Source organism: Passer domesticus, chromosome 6 (genome assembly GCF_036417665.1).
Source record: "Passer domesticus isolate bPasDom1 chromosome 6, bPasDom1.hap1, whole genome shotgun sequence".
Taxonomy (NCBI): domain Eukaryota; kingdom Metazoa; phylum Chordata; class Aves; order Passeriformes; family Passeridae; genus Passer; species Passer domesticus.
In genome coordinates this window covers 8,788,465-8,812,965 of record NC_087479.1, presented here as the reverse complement: position 1 = coordinate 8,812,965, position 24,501 = coordinate 8,788,465, and the positions used below count along the sequence as shown (strand labels likewise).

General features: G+C 41.5%; 1 protein-coding gene across 7 annotated transcripts in view; it reads right to left on the bottom strand.

Annotated features, from left to right (window-relative positions):
• AKT1 (AKT serine/threonine kinase 1) overlaps positions 1-24,501 on the bottom strand; it is a 75,908-nt gene that overhangs the window by 34,719 nt on the left and 16,688 nt on the right. For all 7 annotated transcript variants that reach the window (XM_064423151.1, XM_064423146.1, XM_064423145.1 and 4 more), the window contains one exon: positions 1,983-2,111. In XM_064423151.1, the coding sequence (XP_064279221.1) occupies positions 1,983-2,111 (129 nt within the window). The remainder of the gene's footprint in view (positions 1-1,982; positions 2,112-24,501) is intronic.

Sequence of the window (24,501 nt, the reverse complement as noted above, 5' to 3'; positions counted from 1 at the left end):
GATCAGGCAAAAAGGTTCAAAGGGAAAACCTGTGGTGCAAAATACATCCAAACAGTGATCCCTGAGATGAGCTGAGCTGGTTAGAGCCTGGTGCTAATAATACCAAGTTTGTGGGTTCAATCCCCATATGGGCCATTTACATGAAGAGTTGGACTCAATGATCCTGTGGGTCCCGTCCAACTCAGAATATTCTGTCAATCTGTGAAAGTGTGGAGGGCACCCAGAAGGGACAGGAGTGCTGGCAGCACTGCCTGCTACTGCCTACATGAGAAATTAAATCCTGGTGGGGAAACAGCTGTTTCTGTGGGCCCCAATCCACAATAATCACTTCTAGCAAGGAAGCTCCACTCCAATCTTCAAGGCCTTCCTGAGCTGCCACCAGGCAAGACCCACTGTGAGGAACATCCTCCCACCCACCACCCAGCCCACAATGCCTCTTACAGGCAACTCTTACAACTCATCTATAGGCATGTGCTGTGTCTTCTCTCTCTGACAGTGCTCCAATGCCATGGTAACAAACCTGTTTATCTATAAATGCTGAGACTGATGGGCTCAATCTGCCAAAAAGCACCATATTCCTGTTGTGAAAACTGATTTAAGTTAACCCATTTTAAAGGCAACTTAGACAAAGAAAAGGCAATGGACACATTTTTACCCCTTAGCACTGAGCTGCCCAAGTAATGCAGGTAGCAGCAGCAAGAGGATGGAAGTGTCCTCCAGAAAGTGCATTTGTTAAAAGCCTCTGGCTATAGACCAAGTACTGAATTAATTTATGAATTAATGGCTTTCTTCTGCTTTGCTTTACCTTATTAATCTGTAAGAAGATACCAGTTTGAAGAGGAAAGTACCATGTCATTACTGAAATGAAAACTCAACGAGAATTCTGCCTCTCAAATTAAAAGCCCCAAAGCACTCTTGGAATCCTGCACAGAGGCACCAGGCAACAGCATGTCCATTATGTATTCCCATCATCACTCAGAACAGGTATATACTGCTACTGGAGGAAAAATAATGAACATTTCCATTAATTCCTACTGTTGCCCAGCCCTCTTCCAGCAGCAGGGTGTTTCAAAATAAATACCTGCTTCATGATCAGCTACAAAGATGAATCCCCTGTATTTTGAGCTACCTTGTAATGAAGAGGGAAAGACCCTACCCTTCCCTCTGCAGAACTCTGCTTCCAATAGTCACCAGGAACATAGAACAGACCATTGTTAATAACAGGTGCCACAATGATCTATTTTTAAGTGGTGGAACGAGACACAGGCAGATCACGAGACAGGAAAGATTAAGAACAGGAGAAAATAAAAGCTGGAAGTATACAGTGAAAAGTTAAAAACATCAGCAAGAAAAGGAAATTATCTTCAGAGTCTTCTATCACATCCTGTGCTGCAGCACCTGAGCAAAGTCGGAAATGTTTGCATAGTAGAGAGTGCAGAGGTTAGGAGATGTTATTATTTCCAAACCCTTTTGTTGGCTTTCATAGAAGAACTACGGGTTTGTGTTCAAAATTAAGAAAATCCAAGTGTGCTTCATTAAAACATGTACTCGCTCTGCATTCTCTTATGTTAACAATTAAATAACTCTGACCAATGTCAATGCCACTGAAATCCAGAGCTGGTGGCAGAAATGCTTCTGCTGTACCTACCCACCAAGTACATGCACCTAGGTGAATTTTCACTTTAAAGTAATTTGCTGACTAACATACATACAAAATATTAACAAATAAACCCATTTTATTCAATAACCAGAAACACTAAATTACTAGAAAACTTAAAAAACAGGAAAAATAAGGAGAGCATCAAACCTCCATGTTACGATCACTGCTGAGAAACACGATGGGATTTATCAGCTCAAATATACACTTAGTGTTCAGATACAGCACTCTGGGCAGATCTGAATGTTACTGATGCAGCTTACCAGCTACGTTACAAGAAGACATCAAGCCCAAACTGGACAAGGAAGCAGCTAAAAACACTTACGAGCTACTGAGAAGTTATTTAAAGGTGATTCCCGCTGGTCAACATCCTGTGGCCGCTCCTTGTAGCCAATGAAGGTGCCATCATTCTTCAACAGAAAATACCTCGGCCTCCATGTCTTGATGTATTCTCCTGGAAAGAGAAGATGGGCAAAGGGAAACATCATCAGAAAACACCCCAAAATACTGACACTCCAATAATTGCTGTTAATATTGGAACTACATGTCACCCTGACAGCAGCAGTTTTAAAGAACATTCAGTTCAGTCTGATACAAACAGTGGAAAAATACAGACACTGAGTCACATACTGGTATCTATGTTAGCCATAAAAATGGGACTTCATAAAAGGTAAACAGCTATGTTTTGTTCTTCCATCTACTTTGATTTCCATTCAAATTCTGCAACATCTGCCTTAAATGCATTTTAAATTTTAAAAAAATCAGAGCAGATGTCCTATGTATTATTTTTGCTATTGTCATTTTTCATACTGACAAGTGGAGAAATTTTTTTCATTTACATTTTGCAGCGCAAGTATTTTAAACAAGAATGGGTAATTTACTAATTAGTCAACTGCTTTATCAAACCAACAGTCACTTTCAGACCATAAGAAGATAATTCTCTGCTTATGTTACATAACATCACTCACTTCTCTCACAACATCTCAAGCATGAAACACAAGATGATATATCACAATAAGAAGAAGAAAACACTGGATGATGTATAGCTACCACAAAGCTGAAAACAAACATCTACTCTGAAAGATATGCCACCTTTCTTTGTCTGAGGAAACACCCATTGCTCACACCACACTTCTGCTCATCTGTGTAACCTGCACAGGTGACACTTGTGTGACTGCATTACAGCCACATTCAAAATGTTCAGCAGTAGAATAAGAAGAGTTAACCAAAACCTCAGTTATTTACTGGATTTATTAATATCTTCAGGGAAGGAAGCAGAAATCCCATTGATGGTTCTTCTGGATGACTGTCAGTATGCCTGAGTTTTTTGCTCATTTACCAGATCATTGTTTTCTGAGGCAGTCTCAAGAACCTCAAACGGCTTTTCATGGGGTCAAGCTGCCCCTCTAGGTCCTAAAAGGTCCTGTTTCTACTCAACTGAGTCACAAAAATCTCATTCAAGGTGTTATTCTAAACACAGTACTGGCCACACTTTTCCAATTCTGCTTCAATTTTAAAAGCAAGTGGTCAACTACAAAGCACCCACAGCCGCACATCAACCATGCCCTCCTCCTTTCTGTACGGTTTCTCACTGGTTTGTTTAACAGTGGGGAGACGATGAAAGAGCACATTAGGAGCTGAGCTCCCTTCCAGCCTGCCACAGCAGGACCACGTCTGTGCACCCTGCAATGCTGCCCTGCAGTGGCTGGTGCCCAGTGCCTACAGGTTCACCTGCTGGCAAGCTCTTCAAACAACCAAGAATGGTGAGAGGAGAAGGCTCACCAGATTTATTGGCTCTGGCAACCTTCTGCTGCTCTCCTCTTCTCCAAGGCTCCTCTCACACTTTCCCACTGCTCAGCTTTGCTCCGCTGGTGACTTCTCTCCCAGCAAAATGCACCCTGCCCCAGGAACTCCCTTGCAGCTGCTTTGTCTCCTTCCTGTCCCCACAGACCTCTTCTCTCCATCTGTGGTGCAGTTTCAACCTGCTTTGGGCAGCAGCTGTGTCACTTCTCCGTTCACACTCATCCTTCTCCCTCCTGCACACAGAAGCAGAAGCAACCCTGACACCCACACAACACAGACATGAGTGTGCACGGCCCCCACCAGCTGCTTTCACCTCTTTAGTCCTCACTGGGCTTTCCATTTCCTCATCTAAAACAAAAAACTAAGAGCTACTGAACTGTCAGGGAGAGTCACACAGAGTCACCTTTGAAGGCCATGTCTGCAGAAAAAAAACATCCATTTGAACGAATGAAACAGGTATGGGGCAAGAAAGAGGAGAGGAAAAGGAGCACAGACCTTCTCATTGCTTCTTTTAGAGATGGCTGTTACTGCTCCAAGTGTTACACCAGCCTACAAGGCGTTTACGAAAGCGTCATCATCGCTCCAGGAATTTCAGAACTCACCTGTCATGGTTTAACATTTATAGGCAAGGAGGTAAATGTAGAAGGTTTTGTTGTCATCATCTTTTTAATTCTGACCTTAATTAAATGCCAAAAACTTTCTGGGATCAGGAGGAGATTATGAAGCCTTTCACATTTAAATTATCAGTCCAACTCGGCCCAGATCAGTGAGATTACTCCAATCTCATTACTATTACACCACAGATGTGACTACAGGGATGAGGAGACACGTGGCATGCTCAGCCCAGCTCTTGACTAGAGGTTTGCCAGGTAAGCAGGTTGGGAAGGTGGCTGCCTAGACCATCAGGATTTTGGAACATGCTGTTACATATCTGACTCCTTGGTATTTTCTTCTCTTCCATAAAGCACATCTAGGAGACCTAATGACCACCACACACCCCTTATCATATCTGAATTTAGGACTAAATCCAGATTGGATGGGACAAATAATATCTGAACAGGGATAAGACTGAGAGTTTCTACTTCCCTTACTCCCTAATTTATGCTACACATCTTCCCCACTGGCATTTACAGAGGGGACAAAAATTTTTTGCAGCTTCTGAAATTATTATCTGGTTATTTGCAGTGAAGTACACGTAATTTTAAACAGAATTACACTGTACTGTCACAGGAGACTTTCTCTAAGATTAGATGCTTATGTTTGGCTCTCATACTTTCTTACAGCTTTATCCCACCGATCTGCTTCTCTGTTAGAAACACATCCTGTAACAGGATTAATCACACAGTCTTTAAAATGGTGCATTCCATACATATATAGCATCCTCCTCCACACTTACTGCTTCTGTGTGAAAAATCAAGGATTTCATTACCACCAGCCTTTCTGTAGGGATCATTCTACTTGGATCTTCCTTTAAAGCATTGCTTTAGCTGGTTATGGTTCCTGATCTACCTTTTTAATTTGTAAATAAATAATATGATTTTATTTCAAATATTTTCCAAATGTCTGGAACTTAATGAATACTGTAATATGGCAATCCAACATACTATTGATTATTGTTCTTGCCAAGTAGAGTATGAGGCACAGTGCAGCATCTGTGGTACAAATTTTTATTATATAACACACTGAGGTGGTGCTTCTGCATCCTGCAAAAAAGTGGCAAGACACTGCCTGGTGTGTGACTTCCCAAAGAGATGATCTCCAAGTATAATTTTACATTCAAGCCTGAGCAAGCTATCATTCCTCTGCAGAAGCTTGGAAACACAGATTCACCAAGAGTCATCAAAAAGATGTACAAAGTGCATATTCTTAAGGAACAAGTTTATATTTTTATGATTAGGTAAAAGACTATAAATGGCCTACAGCACATGAGGACCACATCAAAAGATGACAGCAAATCTCAGTACTGGAGGCAGAAAAGGAGTTTGTCAATACAGACAAAAAAATAATTATGTGGAACTGCTGGGACAAAGCTGTCTGAAAAACATCAACACCTTTTCCTTCCTCCGATATACTCAGCAAGCTGTCATGCCTCAAGAGTGAACTGAGCTGTTTCAATTTTTGCCCTGTGTTCTTTGTTCCTGTTGCGGTTTTGTTTTTAAGAATCACAAGAAGAAGTTACTTGAAGTCACTAATATTAGCAGTTATGTAGTCACACTAGAAAGAATCATACAGAGTACAGTAAATGCAAGCATGTGTGGCAAATTCTATCAGACAACACTAAAAAAAAAAATAATGATCCACCATGGAAAAGTGAACAATTTACAAAGCAAAACATTTTTTCCTCTGTGATTCATTGCTTGTGTAATGCCCTGGCAGAGCCTTCTTTGTTTTCAGTAACAGAATGCTAACACTGCAGAGACAGGAAAGCAAAAGCATGGGTTATAAATCCTACATATAAAATCCTGGAACCAAACAGACTCCTCTGTAGCTTGCTAGCTTTATTATTTAAAATCTTTATGTATCATTCTGTTTACTCCGAGCAATTTCCAAATTGCAAAGATTCCCAAACTGTATATATCTGGAAACATACACAAAGATTGTTATAGACTGATTTCCCTTTATTGCCTTGTGCCTGCCCCCACACACTGCACATTAAAATACTTAACACACACTCAGAATGTAAATCCATCTCATGCCAGAAAAGCTTTTTCGCTGTAACACATACTGAAAAGCACACTTATGCCTGAATATTTCAGAAAAAGTTAAACACAAAACTCCTTTGGCTCATGAAAAGTTAACTCTACTGAGGATTTACAATAATGCAGGGTTAGATGATTTTCCTCTCCTCCCCACAACAGTATCTCACCGAATCTGGAGCTGTCTACCACTGATAGAGTGTCTAACATCAGAAACAGCTGCCACTCCCTGGGAAGCTCACGGGGTAAGTGGAGAATAATGAGCAGCAAGCACCAGCAGAACAAAAGAAAATCCATCTTTATTTACCAACTGCTGCATGCTTGTTGCTGCATCAAGCTCATTCAAAGCCAACACCACACCCTTTAATTCAGAACAGACTATATTTAAGAAGCCTCTGCTTTTGTTTTAATCAACTCATACATACCAATGATTTGAAAAAAAAAATCATTAGGTTAACCAAGTCAGCATCCAATGATATTTACAAAAGCACCCGACCGACTATTAACTTTCTTATGGCCCAAAGTAACCAAGTAACAAGCCCAGGAGCACTGACTGAAAATAAAGTCTCAGTTATATGAAATGCAGTCAGGTGGCTACCACAAATCTTCCAATAAATAATGCATTAAACTTTCTGCTCTGAGCATCAGAAGTAGCACCTTTAATTGCATTTAAGCATAACACTCAAAAAATTAGAGCTTTTGAGTTATGCAAGCCTTCTCTACATTCCCACACGCTCTGATGATGTAGGGCACTCCCTGCTCGAACAGCCCCAGTTCCTGTCCGAGGGAACATGAAAGTTATGCCAATCGAAGCGCTAAAGTGCCACCCATCAAAGGCACAGTGACTCATTTCTGAGCCTCAATGGCCACGAGAAGTGGTCTGCATCCTGTCGGCCTAATAAGGGCTCGGAAAACAGACGCCAATTTCCTTAAAGATGTGAAGCTCTCGGGAGCTACCATCTCTTTCGTGCTGAGGAGTGGGATGGGGATTTACAGTTAGTTTTTACTGCTTGAGTAAACCGAGTAAGTGTCCACTCGCTTCAAAACCAGCTGAAATCAAAACAGATTTGGAAAAAGCAAGCAGGGCTTGAAAACTTGCCTTTGCATTTCTAAAGCACTCGGAAGCAAGCCCTTTCCAAGTGCAGGGAGCTAATTCTGGATCTTAACGACCTGACACCAAACAATTAAGTCTAGGGTGACCTGAATGAAAACTCTCAGCTCAAGTATGTTTCGTTTTTTATAAAAATAGCTGCACAGACACCCACCAGGCTGGTGCACCACTCTCCGCTCCCCCGTGCAAACTGTCAGAACAAGATATTTAAACACAGTAGATTTTCGGTAGCTTGGGGAAATTAAAAAGAAAGGAAAAAAAAAAAGAGGTTATGTTAATGTCTTTCCCAACACGCTGGCGGAGAGAGGAGGACCTCTGGTTTGCCTGCTATTCAGAGGCGCGGCGAAGGGGCCGGTTCTTTGATGATTTTTTGGGGCCCCTCTCTGGATGCCTCCCCGGCCACCGCCTCCAGCGTACAGCTGCAGAGGCGCTCCCTGTGCCTGGAATCTCAATGAGGTGGCTGGGGCTGCCGACGGGGCTGCTCCCCGGCGGGGAGGGAGGTCACCCGCAGCCCCGGGCCTCCGCGCCAGGCCAGCGCGGCGCGCACAGCTCGGCTCCCTGAGCACGGCCACCGCCACACCAGGCCAACACTGCACAGCTCAGCTCCTCCACGCCCGGCAGGGCCCTAAAGTGGGGTCCCACAGTCCCAGTGGGCTGGCTGGGGCGCGACAAATCGGTTCCTGGCTTTCTTCCCCCCCGCAGGCAGTGGGGCGGCTGTGGGGTGCATGGCCGTGACTGACGTGACTGCCAACAGGTTCAGGAGAAGTGCCGCCTCCTCCTCCTTGGTTTCAGCTTTTCTAAACCTCCTGCCGCTTCTCAAGCTCAGGGAGAGTTGCAGTGCAGGGCACCTGTTTCATTATCATATCTTGGGGGAATACGGGGAGGGGGGAGGTGGCACTGGAGGTGTGGTGAAGGGTGATGGATGAGCCGTCTGGCCTTCGAGCAACAAAGGGAGCTGTGGGAGGACAACTCCTGGTCACCTGGCACATCTGTAAATTAACTTCAGAAAGAAGCACACAGCCTTGGCTTTGGGCTTCCCACAAAGCTGTGTAGAAAAGTAAACGTACTGGAAGCTGCTCCTGTCCGTAGTTACACAACAGTGCAGGTGGGAAACACCGAAGGAAGGCAGCGGGTGCTCTGATTCACAAAGCTGGCCATGGGAGAGATGAGAAGCCAGATTACAGAGAAAGAAAAACAGATTATCACCCAATACTTTTTCTGTGCAAGGGATGGACGACTACCACGTTCTCAGATTCTCTTTCTCCCAAAGGGTCTGAGATCACCAGCCAACACCACCACTGCAGAAGATGACACCCCCATATTTTTTACCACTATACTTCAACCGTATAGTTATGTAAAACTGAAACATGGAGGTTTATATTTTTCTTTTTCTTTTTTTGCTGAATTTCAGTTTAGAAGGTCAAAAATGTTGCCATATTGCTTACAGCAATCAATTTAAGCAATACCAGATATTCCCAAAGGAGCAAAAGAGAATTAATCAGCATGTAAAAAACTCCTTACTCCTACCTTTGGCACAGCTTAGTCAGGCTAGTCCTAACCTACAGCTGTCTCCAGTGGGAGAAGATGTAAATGAAATTTCATTAAAAACAGCAGTTTTAAGGATAGCTACATAAATTACAGGAAAATATAAAGTGATTTCTTAAGCTATACTGAAAACAATCTCAGAGTGAATTGCATCTTCACTATCTCATGGTGTGAACAAAAGGACTTAAAACTACCATGAGGTGTCCAACACGATTAGAGAAATCTTCAGAAATAAACTTGCAAGCAGATACAGAATTTTAACAAAATAAAACATTCCTGCAACAGAAAGTGCCATGATGTATTTCTCTGCTTTTGACAGGTGCCCAACGCTCTCCCATTTTTATAAATAAATAAAAATGACAGAGGAGGTGTCAGATTCACTGAACTGAATTAAGCATACTTAGAACAATTATTTCTCCCCAAGTAATTTTTACCTTGACACCATGATGGAAAATAGCACAAGCAGCTAACAAGGCACTTAAGCTAATAAGCCTCTGCAAGTTTTTAAATATCTTCCCTTAGAGGAAGGAGGTAGCTACAACTATTCCTCAAGCTCAGTCTGAATATGGTCAGTATTTCTGCAAATCAGGCTATTAAATACATCCCATAAATTCAGACCAACAGCGTGACTTGGTCCTCCAAAGATTTTACGTCTACTACAAATACAAAGAAAAATAAAAACTAAACCAGAAACACCAAGTACACCACACCCCAGTGTATTTGAACAAGGATGGCCTTTTCTAGACAGCCTCTGAAAGCTGATTAAATGATTTTACCTTTTTACCTAAGAATCCTTAGGCATGACACTTGTGCTTAACTGAACACTGATTTGAATATCACAAACCCAGTTTTGTTCTTCAGTAAATCCCATCTAGATACTGGCAGAATGTCTGAGGGGACAAAGGAAAAAAACATACACAAACCAAAGCTCTTTCAAAACAAATTAAGACTGAAATCACAGTTTTTAAACTTTTATTCCTCAAGCGACCTAAACATAGGGGATGTTCACGAAAAGCATCATTAATTGACTAAAAATTATTTTAGGTCTCTTCTCTCACTCTACCCCATTAAAAAAAGATTAGGTGAGTCGAAGACTCGGGCAAGAGTGATTTTTATGATGCATTTATTTGTTTTACGAACATTAAACCTGGAAAGTACTCAGAAGAGGTTCTTCATTAAAATCCCAGAGTTGGTGAGGCTGAGACCTGGTAGCTTGGGGGGTGGGAGCCCATGGGAAAGCAAGACCAGGGGAGAGAAAAAGCAAGAAGGAAACAGACACAGCCAAGAAGGAAACAGCAAACATCCACACTGAGGATGTTTTCATCCACCACTCCTGGCTTGCTCTTCCAGGCTCCCATTACCACATAATTGTGTCATTCACAAAATGAATCAAAACCTCAGGGAATTGTAAAGAAATGGAGGGGGGAAAAAAAGGTTAAAGGACATTAGGGAAGATTTATGGAAACAGCAGCATTTTTAAAACAGATATGAACCAACTACAGAGGCAGTTTGAAGAGGGGGGAAAAAAAGTTCTCTTAGTAAGAACTAATCTGTAGAACATGGATTTTAATAAATAAACAATTTATGGAGAGTAAGAAATTAACACATTGTATTGTTATCCTTTAGCTTCTGGGTTTGAGTCCTAATTTTCAACATAAATGCACAGAGCTCTTTTCGGTCACTTACAACAAAAGCTCAACCAGTAATTGTGTGATCATGCTGCGCATCAGGAAATTTCTTAGAAGTGCCAAGAAAATAAAATCAATGTAGAATTTTCAAATGTTTATACAAACTGATACATATTTCATAGAAAGATGAATGAAAGCTAAGTTAAGCAAACACTTCAATGGAAAAAATAAGAAACAACATTAAAAGAGAGGTGGTGTCTTTATAGGGCTGGGGCTAATTTGGATTTCCCTTCTTCATTTAGTCACTAGCAAGTCTACAAAATCCTGGAGGAGCACAAGGAGACCATGTTAGTTCTAATAAAAAGTTTCATTTATCTTGAGGCATTTGATGGCCATCAATGGAAAAATTAGCAGCACTTCCCAGAAAGCAAGTCCTAATATTTGTTATCATGGCAACCTCCTGGTTACGCCTCCAAATTTAGTATTCCACAGATAAGTTTTACTGAGTCACTACCCCAAACTCAGCAATGAAAATCTCCTCCAGATAACAGGAGTGCTGCCTCACTTCAGAGGAATTTTGCAAAGTAACTTAATTGCATGCTGAGAATTTATTAAAGCAACTTCACCACTGAGTAGTGTAAGAGCAGAACAGCCACTGCAGCTCTGGTGCTAAGCTTAGCTGAGTAACACAGGTGCAAGAAACTCTGCCAAGGATCTCTGTGCCTTGAACTAAGGTGTGTTGTCACTGTAAAGCAGAGCACAATCCACACTGCTGCTTCAACAGGGTCACAAGCTCAGTCAGACACACCATTACATCCCATTTATTTTTGTAACAGACAGTAAAAATATTGAGTCTTAATATAATCAAACAGCAAAACTTCTGCTGGATTTCAGTGGTACCACAATTTAGCACTGTGACATTGAAACATGTCTAAAATACAACCAAAAACACATACATATAATCACAACTATTTTTTAACCTCTAAGTTACCTATTATATTAAGCTCATGATACTTCTCTGTAACAGCTCCAAGCTCTAAGAGAGAATGCATTTCAGTCACACAAAGATCTGTTTCTTACACAAGGACAAATGAAATAAAGACCAACCTGAAAAAAGACACAATAAAGACCCACCTACTTTGACACTGCTACCACAAATTAATTTTCTTGTTGCCAATGGCATCTTGCTACACTAAAGTCACTTTTCATTTTAAAAATAGCATAAAACATGAACAGTGTATCCCATACAGAACTGGGAAGCAGATGCACACAGAAGATGGGAGCCTGAATTACAGTTTCCAGTCTGCAGTGCCTCTTACTTTTGTTTTGGGAGGACACAGAAAAAAATCCAGTTTCTATTCAAACTGCTCCTATAAGCAGTGTTAAAATAAACATCACCCCCAGACTGCCCTAAACTCACACCAGTTTCTGTGGGCATCAAATCTGGTACTTGCCTCACTGGATCTTCTGAGGTCAGGGACTGCAACATCAGCCCCACCTTTCCTCCACACCTGGTATTCCAAGCACAACTGCTCCTCACCACACACATTCCTTCATCCACCCGAATCCTGAAAACCTCATCCCATAACTGAACACAGTCCACTCTCTGTAGTTCCATCTTCCCACTCTCACTAGGATGTCCCCAAAGAACAGAAGCCAAACAAACTCCAAAGCACATCCCTCGCCTAACCGCATTACAGCTACCCATCAGGTGCAGAACTTGCAACAACTACAACAGCTCTCCAGGAAAGTCAGATTGCCACACTTTGAGAACACCAGAAAACCATAAATAAAGCTTTAAACTTTTAAATGACAGCTTTTTGCTTTTTTTTAGTGTTTATTTTTCCATTTTCTTGTTTATTAATTCCATTTTTTTTAAAAAGGAGAGAGAAAGAGCCCTACAGGTCATCTGGGGTAACATTCCTGAAAGCCAGGTGCCTCAGGGACTTCTGGCAAGGAAGGTACAGACACACATACAGAAAACCGTGTATGTAAGCACTGTTTGATGCTTAGCACACCCTGCTTTACAGCATTTCCTGCCACTGGTCCCTGAGCTGATGCTTCCAGCTCAGGTGGCAGCTGCTAGGGGCTCCTCTGCCACTCCAGGGGTCAAGCCAAGCAAGGCCACCCTGCAAACCCTGCTGCGAGTAAGGTGGGAGGGAAGCTGGAGGAGAAAAGGGATGGGGAGAAGAGAAGCACCTTTTGGAGGCAGAGAACTGTGCTTGACATGAGTTAAGACGTGGCTACAATTGTGGCTGAAATAGCTGCATCAGAGCAGTGTTGACAAAGGGACAAGCTGTGTCTGGTGGGCAGAGGGGAAGGCACTGAGTGGGCTGAGAGCACAGGCAGGGCAGGGACAGCAGCCTGACCCCCACCCCAGGCCATGCCAGCTGTGCCTGTGGCCACCACCAGCCCCTCCTGCTCCGGTCCCAGCACCAACGCAGGCAGCTGGGAGCACAGGTTGTGTGTGCCCAGCCTGTGGGAAGACCATGCTCCCAACTCAGCACCTCCTTGCTGACATGCAGCCAAATCCAGCAAGCTGGAATCTCAAAGCTGTGTCCTTCGGATACACACAGACACGTAGGGATGTTCCACAGAGCTAATGCAGAGCCTGGCTGGGAGCACAGCGTGGCTGCACTGACCCTGCTCCTTCACAGGCACAGCCAACACTCACAGGAAAATCTTCCTGGGTCACACTGCCCACAAAGACTGTACCACCCTCTGGTCTGGGGAAGCTGTAATGTTTAGATTATTCCCCTATTTACAGCTTTTGCAAAATTATTTCCCCATCCCCTGTGAGAAAACCTTTTTAACTTCAGAATTACAGCCTGAGTATCAAACTAAGAGACAAAAATGTTTTCAAAAAGCAGTCACTGAACACTTAAAATTTTCATTTATCCATAGCATAGTAAATTAACCTTGGTTGTGGGCAGACTTACTGAAAATTATAGTTTTCCAAATGAAGACACATTTGGCTATAGAAACTGGGCAATACAGGTAACATGCTCTTAAAGAAAAGAAAAAAAATTTAAAAAGAGAGAGAACAAAGGACCAAAATTAAAATTATCTTCCTGGTATTTTATTTGGTGGTAAAATTGCAGCTCAACTACAAGATTAACTAAGCACAAGTCCACTACTGGGTCACTATCACTGGTTTGAGGAAATGTTTTTCTATACACTTGCCTTCTCCTCATCAGAGAATCCAAATTTCGTAGTTTAATCATTTTCCCAATTTCAAAAGAAATGGAAGCCTTTCCAAGCAATGAAGAAATCTAGTTATTTAATCACAGATGCAATACAAGATTAAAATGGTTTTGAAAAATTAATCCTCTATGATAAAGTTTCTAAATTAATATTAAATCAACAGGTACCAAATTTCAGGTATAAAATCTCATTGAAATTGCTGCTCTGCAAAACTACCACATGCTCCTGCCTGTCCTTACTGAAAATGCAGCTTAAATTGCTACTTCCATAAAGAAATATATGCAATACTAACAGGAGTTCTATGAAAAATTCTTGATGGCCTGCAAGGATTGTTGTACTTAACCCAAAGGTAAAATTTACAGTAATTTATATTACAGAAATCAACTGCTCTGCAGATATGCATACAAGCAGGTTCTCGTTTCATTGTGCACTTGGAACTTCTACCAAATTTTGGGTGGTGGCAATTAAATAGCTTCATTTGCAGTCCTCTATTCTTTGCACTTAATTCATGACAGTACACAGGATGGAGAAAAAGGTGGTTATGGCATTTCATTAGGTATGCTTCCATGTCTTAATCCTTAAAAAGGAAACTGTAAACAGTAAGCTGCAAAAAGGATGATCATGAAAAAGCAAAGAGGACAGGGGTGAGGGAAATAAAAGGATTTTTTAAATGGAATTTAGTATTATAAACATCAGTGCCTTTTTCAGAAAGAGATCCATCCATATTCCCCCTTTCTTTGTACTGAAGTTTAATAACATTCTCTCCAAGTTACCAATTTTGAGAAAATCACTGGATAAACACTTGTGTTAACCCAGCTACATGGCTCAGTGCCAAATGTAATGCCAAACTTCCCAGTTGCAAAACGAGCTGTTTTTACACACCAAAGTAACCACGCAGCAGGCCTGCCGAGCCTGAAGACAGCTGACAGAGATGACTGTTGCTGTCCCCCCATTGCACCGACATCCATCCAAATACCAACATCTGCTGTGCTACAATTTACTTTTTACACAACATTTAGCAAAACAGTGCCTCTGACTGCAACATCATTAAGGAAGTAACAACAAATAAATCGCAAAGTCCCATCAGACAATTGTAAAATTAAAGCATAGTTTGCCTCGCATACACTGAGCTTTAGTTCTGACGTGTTGGACTTCAGAAATGATAAGCATTAAAAAGTGTTTTCTTTTATTAAACGCACAACACAAAATTCTGTAAACCATGACAAGTGTAATCCATCATTACAATGTAAATTACAGTTTTGAGGATATTGACTTGACTCAGTCGGCAGAGAAGCAGATGCCTGCGAGGCAGCACGGCCTGCCTGGGACCATCGCAGCAGCCCAGACTCCTAACAGGATTACCCCGTGCCTGGGAGTGCAAGCTCTAAATTCAGGGCCTGCTCCTTTCCAAACACTCAGAGCACGTATTTGTGCTTGCAAAGTAAGGAATTAACATTCCTAGAAACTCAAGTGCCCTTTGCTTTAAAAGCAGGGCTGAGCAAGGGGGCCAAGGCAATCGGACACCACCGCACAGAGCGAGGTGGGCGCTGGTAGTGAGCCCTGTTACAAATTCACAGCGTGGAATTTCAAACCAGATTTTGGCTCCTGAGTGCCAACCAGGTCTGGTGAGTGGTTCCACTGCACTGCCCAACACAGCTCACACCATGGAAGACCCTACATGATCAGTGTCCTCCTCTCCTTCAGCCCCTCATCACTCAGGGTACAACTCAAAATGGGGCTGCACTGCTGCTCTGACATTGCCACATGGCTCAGCACACAGGCAAAAGAGGAGGAAGAACAAAGAATTTTAATCTTTAAAATTGTGACCAATTTTCAAAACCAACTCTTTCCTCCTTCCATCCTGCAGCAATTCTATTAATGCAAAAATAAGCAAAAAAAAAAAAGGAAAATGTCTCACTTTCTTTTGAATAGCAGATACTGAAATGAAAAATTTAATGAAAAACAACTTGAATTTTATTAGGCATCAATTAAAGCATTTTCCCTCAATCTTTCTGCTCCACATCACCCTCTTTAACACCTTTAATTAAAAAATGCTTGAGTTACAAAAAGCAACATTTTTTGTTGGAACAATCAGTCCCCCTGCATCTCCACAATGTGTCTGTCAGGAACAACAACATACCCAGCACTTAGCTCGAGATACAAGAACTTGGCAGGCTGTATTTCAAAGCAGTTTCACCAAAACAATACTGTTTCCCTTAAATCCCTATCAGCTTAATAGTGGAAGACCATAATATTTCAGATAACACAGACAGCAAGCATTTTGGTCAATTCAGTGGACATTCTTTATCCAATCCAAAAATAGCCAATGTTCACAGTCAGATTAACAGAAATGCTACTTCACCTTAATTCATGCTAAAGGCAGGGGGTTAAAGCTTAAATACTTCTGGGGCTTTTGGCCAGTGTTGATCTGTGTTAAGCTATGTATACATGCACACACACACATAAATATATATATATATTTTTATATATATGCCCATTGCAGGACACAGGAGAAGCCACGCAAAGCACAGTCTGTGCCCAGATCCTCTCCCAGGCAGGGTTTTAGAGGACAGACTCCTCTGTGCTAGCTACTATGTGTTTGCACAACACAAGTCAAGGTCCAATTGGAAACTTATCTGAAGAGTTGCTCCTGTGCAAACTTTAAGTTCTGAACCTCTGAGTTCAGAACTGAAACACTATTTGTTTGTCCATTTATCCCCTGGCACGGTTGGCTTTTTGTCAGACAGATGTATGCCACATGCAAGTCATTTCCCAACCTCTCTGCTCCACCTCCCTCCACACACTCTGCACACACTCTGACCCCTCAGCAAATGTTGTAAGAGAGGAGGAAGTGTTTCTGACAGTTTGCATACTCTTCACAACAACTTTATGCCAGAGTATAAATGTTTTCTCCTGCCCTCCAACCCTACTTGTAAGGAAACAAAGCAAAACAAACACCACTTCCCAAACAACTGAATGCCCTAAACCTAGCAGCAGGAAAGGAAAGGGGAGGGAAGGGGTGGAGAGGAAAGGACAGAGAGGATGGATTACACTGAAGTTATTTTTGTCCTGTTCAAGTGGATGGGCAGAGATGACTAAATATAGAATTTATCAAGGCAGGTGAAGAAGAAAGATTACATGAGCCCCATGTTTCAAGAAGTAAGCAATAAATGAAGTATACTTCTACCTCATGGCCCAAAAAGCTTCCAAACCAAACTTATTTGTGTGAGCAAGATTCAATTGAACAAATACTAAACTCACTGCCTTCCTTCCCTTCAGACACGTCACAATGTACATATTAAGCAGATAGGTTTCCTGTCTCTTACCTGCTTGTACTATATATAAACAAAACTATAAAGTCCACATTAAAATGGAAAGAGCTTCACTCTGTGGTGACTCTGGACAGAAATTCTTCAGAAGAAAGTATGCCTGCATGTACAGCTGGGTAATAAAGCTTTGCTTGAAATCAAACATTAAGGAGTGTTACGTTGTCAGTGGCAACACAAAGGATGTGGTTTCTATGAAATTTAACCAGTTGTGTCAGGGACAATTGCTTTCTTCTGGTCACACTGCATCCAGTGCTTGCTCTGAGTAATTGCTACAGCAGTCTGGATTTTGCAAGTGAAAATCCATTCATACATATTTTTAACTCCTTCCAGGGTGTGAGTAAGTCTGTGAAATGTCCTGGGTGGCTGGTGCCAGAAGCACACACTCCATTCAGTAACTGTGAGCAGGCCAGGCTGGAAAACAGACAGCGAGAGTCACCCAGGCTCTGGGCTCAGAGAGCCTGCAGCCAAGGAGCAAACAATCACATCCAGGAGGATGTCAAGGGCTTTCCCTGTTGGCACATAGAAGGAAGGAAACCTTTGAAGGGAAGACATGGCACCAGTCAAGCCACGACTTCAGTGGAAAGCCACAATCACATCAGTGCCATAATCTACCACTGGGCTCAAAGAACAGAAAGCTTTTATGTGGAACATTTCCCTTCTTCCATCTGTGCTCCCAGTTACCACAGTATCCAAGAGCCCCACAGCTTGAGCTGCATTTGTCCTCACAACATCCCCATGAAGCAAGGAAGTGCTGTTATCACCACTTTACAGATAGGGAACTGGGGCACAGAGAGAGAAAAATAACCCTGTCCGAGGTGATTGTATAAGGAGGAAGTTTGTGGCAGAGCAGGGGAAGACTGGGTTCAGTTCTCAGTTCCAGGATGGTACTCTCCTGTACCAGACACCTCTTCAGCTCCTGCATGCTCTGCCTTCAATTTCACTGACCCACCAAGCTCCTCTGGGCCACAGGGAATGGGTAATGGATATGCCTTTTAGCAACAGTATTTCCAGCCCAAGAAAAATGGAAGAGGGTATAAGACATAAGGGCTGTTTGCATTCAAAAATCAAAACCTGAACAAGGAAAACAATTTCCAAAATAACCACCACTATCCTGGTACTGTGGGAAAAGGAAGGAAGACGTATCAAGTTTTCAAAGCAGAAAATTAAAAACATCCACAGCAGATTCTAAGTATAATTTTAAAATAATTAGTGAAAGTTTAACAGGAAGCTGGTATTAAACATGCATCCATCAAGAATCTCCCCGCTCTGGAGAGTTTAGGTTATATAACAATAAGAAATAAAAAAAGTCCCTTTGGTACTACAGCTATCTCATTTCATACACGGATCCAAACACAGGCCTAGTGTAGTTTCATATGGAGACCTTGGCTCCAGACTTCACACAACAATACTGTCTCAGATAAAACAAATTCCAAAGGCTGCATACTGCTCAAGGTTTCCCATTCCTGGCTGAGCCAGACTTCAACCCTGCCCTCAAAGGCTCTCTTTTCTAAATGAAACAGCACATCAGGTCCAAAATTTACTCTGTCTTTTGGGACTCTAGTTGCAACCATCCAGAGAACCTGTTATGAAATAATCTACAACTTAAGGGCATTCATAAAGCAGCATTTAATGTCAACTGTTTGAGGTGACTATTACCCTGGAACAAACAGCAGAAATCCATCACACTATGGATCACCGGGTTTATCGAATCTGACTCCAAAAGGTGACTGCTCATCTCAGTGGCCAAGAAATGACAGGACTGCTACTAAACCATCAGGAACAGGCCTTGATGAATGACACAGTCACTACACTGATTTGGTCAAAGGAAGAAATTTGTGAGTCGGTGGTAGCTGAGGACACCATATCAGCCATGATGAACTTCCTCTGCAATCTATGGACTGTTCTGTCATTTGCTGTTGATAAACTGGACCTCATGGCTCAGGCCTCAACTTTCACAACAGGCTGTTGCTGTAAACTCCAGCCATCAGCAACACAACATGCATCTAAAGAAGCTGTAGCCAACCAGCTTCTTCAGAAGGCAGCACCATCAGGCACCTAATTTAACTCCTGTCAGTGACAAAATACAAGCCCTGCCTGAAGGTGCCCAGAAGGAACAGAGCTAGTTCTACCACACATCCTGCTACACCCAAATTTCTCCCCTTTCTTTTATACTAGCACTGTAAAAAAGTGAAGGAGAAAGGCTGGGATGAGGTTAGAAATATTTCTGCTTTCTGACAGCAAGCCTCGCAGCAGAAAAAGAGCCAAATAAACAAGTAAGCAGAACTTCCAGCAGCTTCACAGCTACACAGCAATCTTAGTAAACTAGACATTCTAGCAATTAAAGCAAAAAGTAACTTTTGGGTTCACACCCAGAACACTTACAAAAAGTAGTAAATAAACACAGTTTGTTTATTCCAAGTTTTGAACCTTTCCCTTGAAAAATCCTAACATCTGTATAAGAACAGACCAGCCAACACTGAAAAATGAAAAGTCCTGTTGACAACTGAGGAACTGTTACTTATTTTCTCTTTGGTGGCCATCACAAGAAATATGAAAAATAAAGCCAGACACCTCTACATATTGTGATTAAGTTGTTATTCTTCTTCACAATCAAGGTGGGCTTTGCATGAGATTCCCAATATACCAGTATTAAACTGGTTAAGAATCACAGAATACTTTATGCTAAAAAGAGCCATTTGAGGTGATCTGGTCTGATCACCCTTCCCAAAGTGGGGCCACACAGAATGCTACGAGAGAATTCCTAACACTAATGCTGCATGTAGGCAATTCAGAATTAAAAAACATACAAACACAATAAATAGAACAAATGCAATTTTATCAAACTGCAATTTTCAAATAAAATTTGAGGAATAACATCTCAAGCCTGCATGGGCATGTGCCCTCATTTTTATCTCCTTACCTCCAGAAACTTTTAAGAGCATTTTAAGAGTCAACAGAAAGATGAGTATCAATACATTCTCTGTGTGTTCTGGGCATAAAAAGGAGAAATGAATCCACTGTTCCTCCATGGTTTATTTCACCACATGAATGATGAGAGAAAAAGCACAGGATTGTACATGGTCACAAAGGTATGCATGGCCCCTGAAGCGCGAACATATATCTACAACCACACATCCTGTTGCGTGTCATTCCATTTCTAAAATAATGCCTGAAAAGAGGAAAGTCTCCAGAAACATGAGGTTTTGCCATAAGCACACCCACTCTATTCACAGGAATAAACAAACCTCTCCAAGAAACCAACAAGAGCTGTTATGAAGTAGCCCATTACTAGTAGCCTGCAGCAGCTCCCAAGGAGAAAGCTTCCCTCTGGCCACAGGAAAGGTTACTTAAAATGTGAAGAGAACTTCATATCTATCCATTTTTCGCATGATCCTACCAGTAACATGTCAGAGGATTAATTAAAAAAACAAACCCAAACCCTTAAAAGTGCATAAAATTTATTAGAGTGTATCTGATTTTTCCCCATATTTTAGATGCAGCTTTTCTGTAACATAATGATTTGTGTTACTGCAGTACACAGCAACTTCAGATACACATCTGGATCCGAGCCACCTGCTGTACACATGGAACAACGAGACAGTCCTGTTCTGGGAGCTGACTGTCACAGGACAGGGACAATGGAAAGCCAGACACAGACACACACAAAGAGGGGGACGGATACTGGGCATTGCTGGGAACAGCAGTCTCAGTACACACACATTACAAGTTCATTGGGGCCTTTTATAAGCAACACAAGGAGCCAGAGCTTTTGAAGAGGATAATAAAGCAGCACTGCAGCTGTTTACAGGGACCATTTCCCAAGTGTGAAAGGGTAGCACAAGAGAAAGCACGTACAACTGCTTGCTTGCCTCTACGTTGTAGTCACAGTATAGACACATGCTAGGCTAACGGGAGGCAGAAGTTAACATCTTAATAGCAAATTAGAGATGGTACAAATAGGTATGAAAAGCAAAAGCAGCTGGTTTTGTAGCTCAATGCAACAGAGGAACTAGTGGTAGGGACAAAGCAGCAGCCTAAAGAATGAGCTCTGCTCTGTTCAGAGCAGCACTCTGAATGGGACACGGTTACATGCCAAGCATACAAAGATGCAAGATGATGCAAACCTTAGAAAAGTATATTCCCAACCTCCATGTTTTGCTTCTGTTTTCCATTTTGAAGAATAACAGTACAGTCCAACAACTACAGAAACTTAGAAAAAAGCAACTTTGAAGATTAAAAAAGCTTCTGCAGCTGATCTGCTCAGAGCTGAGACAAGTCACTATTTTTCAGAAAGAAATCTGGCCACCTGCTGCTCCAAGCAGAAAAGGCGGGATACATGTAAAATCATGCTCTCTCTGAAATTACAACTGATATTACCCAGGAAACACAGACTAGACTGGGAAAATATGCATTAATTCCAAATGGTGCAGTGTGCTGAACTGAACTGTACATGGCTGGCTAGCAGTCTTCTGTTCTCATAGGTTTGCTTATCTTAAAATAATTTTATATTATTCCAAATGAACAATCTTCTACAGACACTTTAGACCCGTGGCTTCTGTTCAAGTCAGAGTGTAGATATTGGTAAGACTGGGGCATTACAAAACCTCAGGCATTAACAAAAAGAAAGTTACATGAGTTATTACAGAAGGATGAAACACCTACAGAACAAAGAGTTCCTACTGCAGCAAGAACAGCACATTCTAACCCAATAAAAGCAATCACCAAGTCTAGTCACAGAGCACACAAGAAATCAGATCAGGCCAATTACAAGGTGTAAGTTTTAAGCAACTGATCTTAATGCAGCTGTGCCACCATGGCTGAAGGGAAGACACTGCTCCTCTGCACCTGTCTTTAACAGGGATGTCCCACTGTGCTAAAAATGTGAGGTCACATTTGGCTGCCACATCTTTGCAACCCCACTGCATAAAGGGTGAGAATTAACCCAAGCTTGTAAAAGCAACAGTCTGGAGGAAAAATGCCTCATTTTACCTGAACGTGCTGCATCTGGCAAGAGCTGACAGTCAGGGAACACACAGAACCCTTTAAAAATACACAGCATCGTTTATTACACTGGAACAGTACTTTGTGTTGCACAATCCAAGCTTTTGTTTCAAGCAAGAAAATGTTTTCTAAATATTTTGTCACCATGACAGTCTAGCCCTGGACTCTGATTCTACCCTTGGTTACTCCAGAAAACCCCTGTGAAGTCAACTGTGTTGCACAGCTCATCACTGCATCCCAGGCTGCCAGGAAGGCTCACCTGGCAGTGCAGCCAGCAGCATCCTCTTGGGCCTGTTTGTTCTGCACGGCTCTTTCAGCCTGAGTTATTGCCTGCCACAAACTAAGAGCTGTGTGAAGAAACAATATCACATATAAGAGGAAGCGAGGATTGCAACTATGAAGCACCAAACATCTTCCCAACAGGTTCAGCTTTAACTAAGACAAAATCTGCTCCTGAGACAGCAGAATCAAAAATTTTAAAGACAGAGAGAAAATGAGGCACAGAAAAACATGCCAACTTTGAGGGCCCTGTTCCAAGTAAAAACATGTCTTTCAGGGACATTAATTTAGAAACTAAGTATGAGCAGATACAGCCCCAAGTCCACAGCACAGCACCAAGAGCAGTGGAGCATTTCCGTATAACTCAGGAAGCCCAACAAACACTTCTGCAGAACAAGATCAACAGGGTGTTTATATACAGCAGCAGCGTCATGTGAACGGGCGGTTTAGTTTGTGAAATGAATGTTTGCATTGTCATTAAAAAAAAAAAAAAAAACAACAACCCAAACCAAAAAACACCCTCTATTCCACACTTAAAAGTTTCCAACATAAAAACATAGCAGGGGAAGGAAGTACTTCAGCAGCCAAAATTTACAAATTCTTACCATAACTTTGGCACAGTAAACTTCTCCAGTGTCACAAAGGCCTATTCTTCAGGGGGCTTGGTTGCCTTTTTTTTCAGAAGGACTAATCCACATGTGAAGGCTATTAAAGAACACACAAAATGCCAACAGAAGCATAAACACGCACATTTTGTGTGCGTCTGTTTTCCAAGTTATATCTGTTTTTCCTTACACAGATACCTAAGAACAGCCTGGAGGCAGGTATTGCTGCTTTCTTGCTTTTTTTGATGAAGCTCAGTGAGCTTTTTCCTTTCCTAAAATGACAATGCTGCTTTTATTTTAATTCATTCGAATCAATGAGAGAGATTCACCCTCTTGAGCTGCACTCAAGCGATCAGGCTTCAGGAATTTAACAAAGAATGAAGATTTTAATACAGAGGGGTTTTGCTTGTTAGTTTGACTACAAAAGAAATTCCTCACAGTAACCTTTTAATTGTTTGAGAGGCACCTTACCAGAATCTCAAAGAAAATGCTTAATGCTCTAAGTTACACTTGGCATTTCTGCACAGCAAAACAAATTCAAGCTCTGAAAGTCAGCATTTTTTTCCTCTTATTATCTGAAGCTACATAAAAGCTCTAGCATAGATTTGAAAGAAATATAACAGAAAATTCTGCCTGATCAAAGTACATAGAGCTAAATTTATCCTTCAGTTTCCAAAACACCACTTGGAGATTGGGCATTTAGAGTTCTATTCACTGGCTAGAAAAAAGCCAAATGGTACATTTTAAAAAAGTGACTTTGAAATATTGTTATGAGAACAGGGACAAGCTATGTAAACCCTAAAATTCTGTCGGTCTTTGTATTCACAATTATTGTCACAAACTAAAAGGCTCATATTCCCTACTAAGCAAACATTTACAATTAAATCCATTCTGCACAAAGCATTTGCATTTTGAGATAGAACAGTCAGTTGTTCAGCTGCTGTGATTTAGATGGATTGGTTCATTATTGCTGCAGTTCGTTTTCAGCTACACTGTATAACAAAGGGGTGCCAATGTAGTCGTGAATGGCTTTAAAGCTAAGTACGCTGCTATTCTTCCATGATGATGTAATTTAACCATCTTCCCATCTCTCAGATCAAGATATCTTGACTTTACAGGCTAAACTTCAGCAGAAACAACAGAAACAAGCTGTCACAAGTGTTCAATAGGCATTATAGAGATACTGCAAGTCAGCTGGAGGTTGTTGGCAGCAAGTTTGCAGTGGTTTTCAACAAATGAAAATGCAATTTTTCCCTAATTCTTATTTAGAATAAATGTTTTCTTATCATGCAAGCGATAAGGCAACTTTTACTTCGACATCAAGAGACATATCAGTTATATACCTTTCACATGTCCCTGCTAAGTAAAAATACACCTACAGAAAAAAAGATGAGATTTACAGCTATCCCTGAAGCAAAGAAAACTTCCACTTGAAAAAGTCACATAGTATACTACTCTTTCACTGTTTGAAAAATAACACCAGGACAGTATTGAAGTCACCAATTTTATTCTTTAAGAGGGATTAAAGAGAGAGTGACTTCTTACACAGGCAGACAGTGACAGGACAACAGAGAATGGTTTCAAATTAAGAGAAAAGATTTAGATTAGATGAGGTTAGAAATTCCTTAGGCTGAAGGTGGTGA